Below are 12,620 nucleotides of genomic sequence, written 5' to 3' on the forward strand. Positions count from 1 at the left end.
ATTGCAGCATCGCCTGTGCTATCAAAAGATGAGAAACAACCCAACAGTTCAGCAGTAAAGGACTAGTTTGGTAAACTGTGGTTCACTAATATAATGGAATACTTCACAGCTGTTAAAAAAAAAAAAAAAGTATAGGGCCCAGCCTGTAGTGGTGCAGTGGATAGAGGGATTAGAGCACTGACCTGGAACGCAGAAACCCTGGGCTTGCCTGGTCAAGGCACATACAACAAGCAACCAATAAACATTGAGAGTGAAGCAACTACTTCTCACCTCCCCCTCTTGTTTTCTCTCGGTAAAATCAATAAATAAAATCTTTTTTTAAAAGAATAGGAATGTTATTGATAAAAGATCCTCAGAACATACTATTAAATAAGAGCAAGGTGCAAAGCAGTGTATATGGTAGAATACCTTTTGTGTAAGAGAGGAAGTAAGAATGTATATATATTCTTGTGCTGACATAAAGAAAAACTGGAAGAATTAACTAGTTAAAATTGGTTACCTATCAAAGGAACAGAGTAGTTAGAGACAGACGTGAAAATAAGACATGTTTCTCATTGTATACTTTTTATAGCTATAGCCTTTAAATTTTGATCCTACCTATTCAAAGAATAAAATTTAATTCTAAAAAGAAAGGAATATAAGGACAGCTGGAATTTTTTTGTTTTTGAAATAGTATGCCTTATCTTTTTTCAAAATGAGACAATTATATTTCTATTTTTAAATCATAGTCTAATATTTGTTTATACAGCCTATAACTTTTCTCTTAGCTTTAAACAAATGATCAATTATGTGGTGCAGAGGAGAAAAAGTTAACTTGCTAGGACATGAATTCCCTCCATTCTTAAGTGACAGATTTGAAATGGTGTGATATATTACCTTTCATTTATATGAGAAAATATTTGCACGTATGCTATCATGTTTGCTGCTGTCAGTGGTTTGGCTTATAGGTCCCTTTAAAATTTTTTTTAAACCCTTGTAGAGGAGGCAAAATTTGCCCATGGTCTGCATTGCCTTCTGTCTCTCTTTAGAAAACAGGCAGAAAGAATTGTGTTGTGGGTTGATTTTGAAATTTGCATCATCCAAGCCAGTGATTTTCAACCTTTTTTGAGCTGCGGCACATTTTTTACATTTACAAAATCCTGGGGCACACCACCTACCAAAATGACACTCTAACACAGTACATATTATACATATAGTTAATAATATAGTTTCTAAATGTATTTATACTCACTTAGTGTGAAACCTGGGCCTGTTTCGATGAACACAAAAGGGATATCCTGGCAGGAATGGTAGAAAGACACACATGAAGCTCTTCCTTAACAGTTCTCAGTCTCTCTCTGCTTTTAGTTTTTATCGCAGTCAAGCTTGAGAAGCTCAGCTCACATAGATATGTGGTTGAAAACGGGAGCAATGTCAAAAAAGCTTTGTTGGCCAGAATGGGGAACTCCTTGGCAACAGATAACCAAAAACTGTCCAAAGGAAGATCAGCAAACTTTAGCTTTAAAGTTAGATAACATTGTGATGCATTGTGATGCATTGTATATCACCCTCTGCGGGGGACTCTTTTAAAAAGAAAAAGGTGGCCTGACCTCTGGTGGCGCAGTGGATAAAGCGTAGACCTGGAAATGCTGAGGTCGCCGGTTTGAAACCCTGGGCTTGCCTGGTCAAGGCACATATGGGAGTTGATGCTTCCAGCTCCTCCCCCCTTCTCTCTCTCTGTCTCTCCTTTCTCTGTCTCTCCCTCTCCTCTGTAAAAAAAAAAAAAAAAAGAAAAAAAAGAAAAAGGTCAAATATCTATATACACCATCAGGATAGACATAACCAGCTGAGGCTGAGGCTTCATCTAGTGGTGGCAACATTTACCTCCAGTCCTGACCAGGATTAGAAATCGGGACCATGGGGAGGAGTAGCAGCTTCAACTACTCGCGGCGGCCACACAATGACAAGTGCACGGCAGCCCAAGCGGGGACCTTCCTGGGTGTGGATGAGAGGCGGCCTACTATTGGTTCATTGCTAGTGGTCGGGATGAATCCTAGAAGGTGATTTGTCAGTGAGCGTTCCCTGTGTCTCCACTCTTCCTGTCACTGATAGCTGGAGGGATTGTGAGAGGAATGTTTATGTTCGGATGGAGGCGGCTGGTGGAGGGCCGGATAAATAGCCTCCGTGGGCCGTAGTTTGGGGACCCATGTTCAATTTCCCCACAGCACACCTGACCATGTCTCATGGCACACTGGTTGAAAAACACTAATCCAACCCTTAGTTATCCAGAATCATTTCATTAATATGCAGTTGTGGACCAGTGTATGCGGGAGAGAGAACATGCCTAGTTAATCCATATAGTCTGCCCAGTTGTGCCAAGATTTTCAGTATACAGTGTTTGTGGAGAGGTATATTGTAGACAAGATGTAAAAACCTTCCATGAGAAATAGCTGTATAAGCATGAATTGCTGTTTTTACAGATTTGACTTGTGTGTGTGTGTGTGTGTGTGTGTGTGTGTGTGTGTGTGTGTGTTAGAGAGAGAGACAGACAGGGACAAACAGGAAGGGAGAAAGATGAGAAGCATCAATTATTTGTTGTAGCTCCTTAATCTCCTTAGCTGTTCATTGATTGATTTCTCATATGTGCCTTGACCGGGGTAGGGGGGTACAGCAGAGCAGAGCAAGTGACTCCTTGTTCAAGCTAGTGACCTTGGGCTCAAGCCAGCAACCACAGGGTCATGTCTTTGATCCCATTCTCAAGCCAGCAACCCCAAGCTCAAGCTGGTGAGCCTGCGCTCAAACCGATGACCTTGGATTTTGCACCTGGGTCCTTTGCATTCCAATCCAACACTCTATCCACTGTGCCACTGCCTGGTCTGGCTGACTTGGTTTCTTTTTTTTTTTTTTTTTTTTTTTTCTTGCAATTATAAGGTACTTGTGTTTTCTGATCCTTTTTGGTCAGGAGCAATTAACTCATTTGGAGGGTAGGGTTTGGGTTTCATTTTTTTGTTGTATGTGTTAGAGGAGAGGGGATTATTTGGTCCTTTTACTTTGAGTGAATAGTATTCACTCATAAAAATTTACTTCTTAACCATTACTACTGTGATGTATCTGTTCTATGAAATGGTTAATACCTGTCTCAGATCCACATTCCACATATATATTTTGGCAACTTTGGGTATGACCCAAGTCAGTTTGTCAGGTTTTGTAATAAAGCTGAGTTTTTAAGTGATCACTGTAAAACTTGAACAAATCACTAATAATCTGCATTGGTTTTGGTGGCAGTAGCATTACTGCACTTTTTTTTTTTTTTTTTTTTAGCTCTTGGTAGTTATAGTTTCTTCAGTTTACTTAAAAATAAAACCTTTAGTTAGTATTTCTGAATAAAATCTTAGAAGACACTAGCAGTGTTTTAAGAATTTGACTTTGTATTTTTTTTAACCTTTCCTTAAAGTTCTCTCAGTAATGACTCAGCACTTTCGTGTTGCCTATATATACACGTAAATATGTTTGTGTGTGTATATTATATATATAGAGAGAGAGATTGAGATTCCTTCCATGACTCATCTACACTTTGTTAGATTAAAAAAATCATTTGATAACTAGGTTTCTCCTTTATTGTTCTTAAACCTTATAACATTCAATTTTCTGTTGTTATTTCTGTCTTTGAGTGTTCAAAAGATACTTTTCTAAAATTTAATATAGTTTTTAAGGTGCTTGGTTTGGACTATTTTAATTCCTAATTCTAAAAATGCTGTGTAGTCTGACCTGTGGTCGCACAGTGGATAAAGTGTTGAACTGGAACGCTGAAGTCGCCAGTTCGAAACCCTGGGCTTGCCAGGCCAAGGCACATAGGGAGTTAATGCTTCCTGCTCCTCTTCCTCTTCTCTCTCTTCTTCTCTCCTCTCTAAAATGAATAAAATCTTTTTTTAATAAATTAATAAAAATGCTGTATAAAGACATTATGACAAACTTTGTGCTGACAAGCAGCTTACCGCCTAATGGAGAACATTTAGTAAAATCTGTTACATGCAAAATGCTGAATTAAGCATGAAAAAGAAGAAAAGCAGAATGTGATTAACATTATTGTGGGCTAGAAGGACCTGCTAGGCTAGGTGGCAGTCTGACTTAAGCAGGACCACACAAGAATGCGTAACATGAGCATTGGTGGCTAAAAGTCAGGAAAAAACATTCTTAAAGAAACTCAGGGTCATATGTTTAAATGATTTGTAAACTTTGTTAAATTTTCTCATCTTAAAGCAGAACATACTGTTTATGGATTTTATAAAAGAAGAATAATGGCTTTATCATAAATTTTAATAAAACTTTTCCATTAAGTTTATAAATAGTTGTTACATGCATAAGACCATAATGTTGTAAATTGTATAAGAGATAGGGTTCTTAAAATGTTAGTTTTCCAGGATATAATACAGAAAACCATAATTATGAAGGAAAGCTATTTTGTGAATGTAAAAGATGAGTGTGAATGGGCCATTGGTTTAACTGTAAGTCCCTGTTGTCCAATGTACAAAGGCTAGTGAGAACAGGGTCACCTAATTGATGAAAGAAAATACCTAGTTTCTTAATTACTCTTCTGTACCTGAATTAATTTTGAATTAGGAGCCTAGATGCTAACTTGAATGATTTATCTTACTTAATATTTCCTCTAGCAACTTGGAAGTTTCTTTCCTCCTCTGTTTATTACTATATGCCCAGTGCCTACTCAACTTAAAGCATATTTCATAATCTGTGCTGTGAATGCCTGCTGGTCTGTTTCTTCCACTGGAGGTAAGCTTTGTGGATACATCTGTAGAGCCTCCCTTCTTACAGTAAATGGATTGCTAGACGCTGATCTTTGAGTTGTGTGTATATGGAGGAAACTCTCTAAAAGTACTTATATAACATCTATATATGTCTCTATAATCTGTGATCTGGATGATCATATACTGGTGTACAGATGACAATGCTGAGGTTCAGAGAGCTTAAATAACTTGCCCAAAGTCGCCCAGCCAGACCAAATCTAGATCTGACTCCACAGTCCTGCTTTTAGTTAAGTGAAATGAAGCTATAATGCTGCTCCACATAGGTTCCTTTTTTCCCCCAGTGATAGGAGGGGAGATAGACAGACTCCCACATGTACCCCCACCAAGATCCACCCGGCAGCCCCCATCTGGGGCCAAAGCTAGAATCAGCAAAACTATCCTCAATGCCTGAGGCTGATGCTCAGATCATCCAAGCCACTGGCTGCGAGAAAGGAAGAGAGAAAGAAGGGGGAGAGGGAGGGGAAAAGGAGCAAATGGTCACTTCTCGTGTGTGCCCTGACTGGGGATCGAACCCAGGATGTCTGCATGCTGGGCCGACGTTCTATCCACTGAGCAAACCGGCCAGGCACCAAGGTTCTTAAAATAGCAGAGGAAGAAGATGGGAGATAACAGAAGCCATATTGGTCATGTGTACTTAGGTCTCTTAGAAAGAAGGGAGGAAGGAGAGGGAGCTAACCCTGTAAACCGTGGAACAGAAGGGCAAGAGAAAATTTCACTCAGGGGGAAGAAACCTTTACTGTACAGTAGAATAGAGATTTATAAGACATTATCACAGTTCTGTGACCTATCCTGGAGTTTACAGATTATGTTTCATCAGTTATCTTCTTTTCAAAAGAGGACAGCCCTTTTTTCCCTTGCAGGATGCTTTTTTTTTTATCCTGCTTGTCAGTGATTTGTTGAAACCTATCCCAATGAGTCAGAAAAATAAAATCTGTTCTTCCACCTCCACTTGTAGTTCATATTTGTCTTTCCTTTTTTCACTCCCTTCCCAGTGCCCACACCCTTATTTTTGATAGTGCCTTTCTTTCTCAACTGGTAGTTGCTTTGACATGACAGGCATTTCCAACTCTATTACAAGGTAATAAAATCCCACACCCAATAAAAGACTAAGACAGGTATACTTTTCTGCTTGTTCTCTTCTGATCGCTACTTACTGAGAAAAGATCAATGATAAGCAGAGAAAGCACATAATTATACATTTTTAAATAGTTGAGTGTAAAGAGAGGAATTCGTAGTTGGCAGAGCCATTAATTTATTTGAAGAACACTATAACTAATAACTTTTAAGTAGAAATTACCTCTTTTTCTTAATTACTTCAGCATCTCTGATAAGAAGGCATGCAATGTAAATTTCAGTTGGAAAAAAATAGTCTATTTTTATGGTTTTGATGCCTACAAAGTAATACTTCTCTTCAGGGTTTTCAGTCAGTCATTTTGGAAATGGTATTTATCTTCTATTGATACGTGCTGTGTAGGCAAGAGAAAGTTTTCAGGGTAATCCAATTGGCATCATCTATCAGTCCTCCTCTTAAATTTCTCTTACCCAGTTTCTATTTTAAACCCCAGCTTGTCTCTGCCTTGTTGAAGTTTGTTTTGCCCTTTAACAATTACAGTATTGTGTGCTATATTTTAGGTCATTCACCAGATGCTGCTATAGTGGTTTTGCTGAGGTCCGATCTGGGTTGCTCATTGTTTGGCAGATCTTTATGAAAGTTCTTTGTAATTGAGTTCACAATGATTTAGTGTATTTCTGAATTACTCTAATTGTTTCTGATGTTAGGTTTTGAAAATTTGTCAAATTTGTCATCATCCCGTTTCTGCCTGCAATTGTTACCTCTGTCTTCTTTTGCTCCTATTTTAAATCACTGCTTTTCTGTTGTAGTTTATTGATCCTTACAGCCATTTTAAATTTTTTCTAACTTGGGACATGCATAAGTAAATAGTTCATTATAGTTATTTCCCTTGCTCTGTAACCATGAAAAGATTATATGAAAGTTTAACATTGCATTAATCTTTATAATTTTAGAAAGAATTAACTTTTTTTTTTTTCATTTCCTCCAACCCTTGTGTTAGATCCTTGTTCAGAAGATGTTTAAATGCAACTTCAGGGCCAGAGACAAAATTAGGAAGGAGGTTAAAATATATCTTTTCTACATCTCTACCCCTCTTTTAAACGTTTGGCATACCTTTTTTGTTCCAAACTTTAAAAGCTTTATAAAATGTTTGTTGCCTTATGAATATCGGAATTTATTGCACATTAGAATAGGTGAAAAAACATGGAATAAGTCTTAGATGCAGTAATACATGCCCGAGTTCCCCAAATCCCAGCCCAGCTGCTTCCTGGCTGTCTAACCTTAGGCAAGTTACATAACTTTGTGAGTCTGCTTTTTTTAACTGTGACATGGAGAGAATAAAAGACTGTATGAGTAGATGTTCAGGCAACATACTATCTGCCACGTAGAAAGTGCCTGACAGAAGTTGGTGTCACCCACTACATCACACAGTAGTTAACCGAAAGTGCGTGGCTGTTTCTTTGATTCTGTGTGCGTATCACTTCTATGGTCAGATCGTATAAGTATAGAAGTAAATTTCAAAAGTGTAATGACCCTAAAATATTTCCTCATTTTGGTTTTTCCCCCTTCCCTTAAAAGTAAGTTCGATCTTTTCCCCACCTCACTTTCTTCCTCTCTGCCTAAACCAATTCTATTTGAGAAGCCAGAATCTTTCCTAGACTGACCTTTACAACACCAAATGACCTAGTAAAGTAAACCTGATAAACAACCCAAATAACTTAATACTTTTAAGTTTTGTTAAAACTGCTCACATAGCCTGACCAGGTGGTGGCACAGTGGATAGAGTGTCGGACTGGGATGCGGAAGGACCCAGGTTCGAGACCCTGAGGTCGCCAGCTTGAGCGTGGGCTCATCTGGCTTGAGCAAAGAGCTCACCAGCTTAGACCCAAGGTCGCTGGCTCCAGCAAGGGGCTACTCGGTCTGCTGAAGGCCCGCGGTCAAGGCACATGTGAGAAAGCAATCAATGAACAACTAAGAAGTCGCAACGATGCCCTGGCCGGTTGGCTCAGCGGTAGAGCGTTGGCCTAGCGTGCGGAGGACCCGGGTTCGATTCCTGGCCAGGGCACACAGGAGAGGCGCCCATTTGCTTCTCCACCCCTCCGCCGCACTTTCCTCTCTGTCTCTCTCTTCCCCTCCCGCAGCCAAGGCTCCATTGGAGCAAAGATGGCCTGGGCGCTGGGGATGGCTCTGTGGCCTCTGCCCCAGGCGCTAGAGTGGCTCTGGTCGCAATATGGCGACGCCCAGGATGGGCAGAGCATCGCCCCCTGATGGGCAGAGCGTCGCCCCATGGTGGGCGTGCCGGGTGGATCCCGGTCGGGCGCATGCGGGAGTCTGTCTGACTGTCTCTCCCCGTTTCCAGCTTCAGAAAAGTGGAAAAAAAAAAAAAAAAAAAAAAAAAGAAGTCGCAACGCGCAACGAGAAACTGATGATTGATGCTTCTCATCTCTCTCTGTTCCTGTCTGTCTGTCCCTGTCTATCTCTGCCTCTGTAAAAAAACAAAACAAACAAAAAAAAAACTGCTCACATATAGTGCCAACAGCACAGTCACTACCAAAATTGCAAAATTTACTTATCTTTAAAATTGTATTGTAACTGCTTTTCTACTAATATTAATTCTAGTATTAATATTAATTCTAGCCTGACCTGTGGTGGCACAGTGGATAAAGCATCGACCTGGAAATGCTGAGGTCGCCAGTTCGAAACCCTGGGCTTGCCTGGTTAAGGCACATATGGGAGTTGATGCTTCCAGCTCCTCCCCACCTTCTCTCTCTGTCTCTCTGTCTCTTTCTCTCTCCCTTCTCTCTCCTCTCTAAAAAAAAAAGAAAAAAAAATTAATTCTAATAATTAATATTGTAACTGCTTTTCTAATATTAATTCTAATATAAATTACCCTTTAATTGATAATTATTTGTATTTATTTAATAACCAAAACATTTTTTTTGACAGAGAGAGGGACAGAGAGGTACAAACAGACAGGAAGGGAGAGAAATGAGAAGCATCAATCATCAGTTCTTCATTGCGGCACCTTAGTTGTTCATCCATTGCTTTCTCATACGTGCATTGACCCAGGGGGCTGCAGCAGAGCAAGTGACCCCATGCTCAAGCCAACGACCTTGGGCTTTAAGCCAGTGACCTTTGGGTTCAAGCCAGCAACCATGGGGTCATGTCTATGATCCAGCGCTCAAGCCAGCAACCCTGTGCTCAAGCTGGCCTGGATGAGCCCTTGCTCAAGCTGGTGACCTGGGCTTTCGAACCGGGACCTTTTAGTTTATCAAAAATAGGCCCTGGCCGGTTGGCTCAGCGGTAGAGCGTCGGCCTGGCGTGTGGGGGACCCAGGTTCGATTCCCGGCCAGGGCACACAGGAGAAGCACCCATTTGCTTCTCCACACCCCTCCCTCCTTCCTCTCTGTCTCTCTCTTCCCCTCCCGCAGCCAAGGCTCCATTGGAGCAAAGATGGCCCGGGCACTGGGGATGGCTCCTTGGCCTCTGCCCCAGGCGCTAGAGTGGCTCTGGTCGTGGCAGAGCGACGCCCCAGAGGGGCAGAGCATCGCCCCCTGATGGGCAGAGCGTCGCCCCTGGTGGGCGTGCCGGGTGGATTCCGGTCAGGCGCATGCGGGAGTCTGTCTGACTGTCTCTCCCCGTTTCCAGCTTCAGAAAAATACAAAAAAAAAAAAAAATAACCAAGCTTTTTTTTTACTTCATTTTATTTAGAAAGTATATTCACATTAGGAATTGGTTTATTAGTTTATTTTAATTCTTCTTTATTTTTCATTTAGCAATGGTTTGATTGGATAAAAGAATCAATTTCATTCTTATTTGAATTTGTATCTGATTTTGAAGACATATTCCCAAAACTAGAATTTGTACTAAGATAACACATAATCAGTGCTAATAGAAAAATGAGGCAAGTTATCTGTTTTGCTATAAAATAGCTTCTGAGATTAAAGTGACAAATTTTATACTTTATTGTCATGGTTATAATTGAAAAGCTCTGAATCCCCAAAGGCTCTCTTTATTCAAGGGAGCTACTTTGAAGTGTATGTATACTTTTTAAAGACTTGACACATCGCCCTGGCTAGTCGCACAGTGGATATTGTGTCATCCTGGAGCACCAGAGTTGCTGGTCATTGGCTAGGCCCTGTGGGCGCTGGCTCAACCCCTGAGGTCGCCAGTTTGAGCCCTGATGAGAGCACATATGAGAAGCAATCAGTGACACAACCAAGTGGAGCGAGTTGATGCTTTTCTCTCTCCCTTCTCCCCTTTCTTCCTCCCCTTTCCTTTCTCTCAAAAAAAAAAAAAAAAAAAAAAATACAACACATCAACCTTCTCACAGTTACTGGGGGAATGTTTTTGTGTAATGGGTATTGTATCATTTTGTTGTGCAAACTGGAAGTCAGTCCTAAAAGCACCCTCTTTCCTTGCTTTCCCAGGGATTATGTTTCATTGGGGAGTGGAGGACCATTTTAAACACAGCTAACACACCTCATTTGAGTCTTTGTTAATGAGCTACCAAGCCTTCCTCAGCTACAAGAAGAGGTGTGTCTCTGTGTTTGGTTCGTCAGCTAGCCCAAGGAGTAGGGAACTTGACTGTGTTGACATTTGTAGGGTTAGCTGAAGATTGTCGGAAGCCCTTCCCCTGTTCTCTTCGACTCTCTAACTTTCTAGACTGTTATGACAGCTCTCTGGAGATCCAGTACATTAAACAAATCCTTTACTCTGCTTTTATTGTTTCCTCTAATTCTAAAACATGGGGATTAAAATTCAAGTCAAAGAATTTTTGTGACCCAATGAGCAATAAAGTAATTGGCTAGAACCTATTTTTGAAAATTAGAGCTTCACCTGTGGTGACACAGTGGCTAAAGCATGGACCTCGAACGCTGAGGTCACTGGTTCAAAACCCTCGGTTTGCCTGGTCAAGGCACATATGGGAATTGATGCTTCCTTCTCCTCCCCCCTTCTCTCTCTCTCTCTCTCTCTCTCTCTCTCGCTCTCTGTCTCTCCCCTCTCTAAAATAAATAAAATCTTAAGAAAAAATAAGAAAGAAAGAAAATTTGAGCTTCACACTAAACATCCAGAAGCCCCTGAATTGCTCAGTAACTCCAGGAGCCATGGATCATCCAAAATGGAAAAACAAGAAAGGCCAAATAATGGAGCAAGGTGGAATATTACTTTGTGATATAGGTAGGCTACTAGTGTGAAAACCTTTTAAAGTGCTGAATTAATGGGTTGGTTCAAAAACTGGTACACAAACTTTCAGTTGAAGTTATTAAGTCTCTAAAATAGGAGCTAGTATCTAGCCTTAAAAATAAATAGGACTACCAGCCCTGGCTGGTTGGCTTAGTGGTAAAGCATTGGCCCAGCGTGTGGATGTCCTGGGTTCGATTCCTGGTCAGGGCACACAGGAGAAGCACCCATCTGCTTCTCCACCCTTCCCCCTCTCCTTCTTCTCTATCTCTCTCTTCCCTTCCCACAGCCAAGGCTCCATTGGAGCAAAGTTAGGCCCAGGCACTGAGGTTGGCTTCATGGCTTCCACCTCAGACGCTAGAATTGCTCCGGATGCAACGGAGCAACACCCCAAATGGGCAGAGCATCGCCCCCTAGTGGACATGCCAAGTGGATCTCAGTTGGGCGCATGCAGGTGTCTGTCTCTCTGCCTCCCTGCTTCTCACTTCAGAAAATGCCCTTCCCCCAATAAAATAAATAAATAGGACTAATGTTTTTCTTTGGGTTTCCAGATATATGGATACCTCTATTTAGAAAAGACCTGTCTATTCAAGTCCTTTGCCCATTTTTAATTAGATTGTTTGGATTTTTGCTGTTGAGTTTTATAAGTTCTTTATAAATTTTGCATATTAACCCCTTATCAGATGTATCAGAGAATGTGTTCCCCCTTTCAGTGAGCTGTCTTTTCATTTTGTTGATGGTTTCCTTTGCTGTGCACAAAGTTTTTAGTTTTTTATAGTCCCGTTTGATTGATTATTTATTGTTTCCCTTGCTTGAGTAGATGTATCAGAAAAAATAGTGCTATGAGAAATATCTGAAATTTTACTGCCTGTATGTATTTTCTTCTAGGATTCTTATGGTAGTGAGTCTAACATTTAAGTCTTAAATTTGTTCTGAGTTTATTCTTGTGTATGCTTTAAGAAGGTGGTCTGGTTTCATTATTTTGCACACATCTGTCCAATATTGCTACCAACATTTATTGAATAGACTATCTTCACCCCATTGTATGTTTTGCCTCCATTTGACTATAAAGGTGTGGGTTGGTTTCTGGGCTCTCTATTTCTGTTTCATTGATCTATTTGTCTGTTTTATTCCATGCTGTTTTGATTCTGTGGCCTTGTAGTTTAGTTTGGTATCAGGTAGCATGATTCCTCCAACTTTGTTCCTTTCTCAAGATTGTTTTGGCTATTCAGGGTCTTCTGTGGTCCCATATAAAAATTTGGAATATATGTTCTAGTTCTGTGAAATACGCCATTGGTATCTTGATAGGAATTGCGTTGAATTTATAGATTGCTTTTGGTAGTATGGGCACTTTAATGATGTTAATTCTTCCTATACTGTATATGCTTCCGTTTACTTATATCTTCTTCAGTTTCTTTCTGCAGTGTGATAACTGTCTGAGTACAGGTCTTTTACATCCTTAAATTTATTCCTAAGTATTTTATTTCTTTTGAAGCTATTGTGAATGGGATTTTCTTAGTTTCCCTTTCTGAATGTTCATTATTGGTATATAAAAATACAGC

General features: G+C 40.3%; 1 protein-coding gene across 5 annotated transcripts in view; it reads left to right on the plus strand.

Moving 5' to 3' along the window:
• ARFIP1 (ADP ribosylation factor interacting protein 1) overlaps positions 1-12,620 on the plus strand; it is a 108,957-nt gene that overhangs the window by 80,591 nt on the left and 15,746 nt on the right. Inside the window, exon 10 of one of the 5 annotated variants that reach the window (XM_066386562.1) lies at positions 4,650-4,767. The exons of the other annotated variants lie outside the window; for them this stretch is intronic. Coding sequence (XP_066242659.1) covers positions 4,650-4,767 — 118 coding nt within the window. The remainder of the gene's footprint in view (positions 1-4,649; positions 4,768-12,620) is intronic. 5 annotated transcript variants of the gene reach the window in all.

Source organism: Saccopteryx leptura, chromosome 1 (genome assembly GCF_036850995.1).
Source record: "Saccopteryx leptura isolate mSacLep1 chromosome 1, mSacLep1_pri_phased_curated, whole genome shotgun sequence".
NCBI lineage: Eukaryota > Metazoa > Chordata > Mammalia > Chiroptera > Emballonuridae > Saccopteryx > Saccopteryx leptura.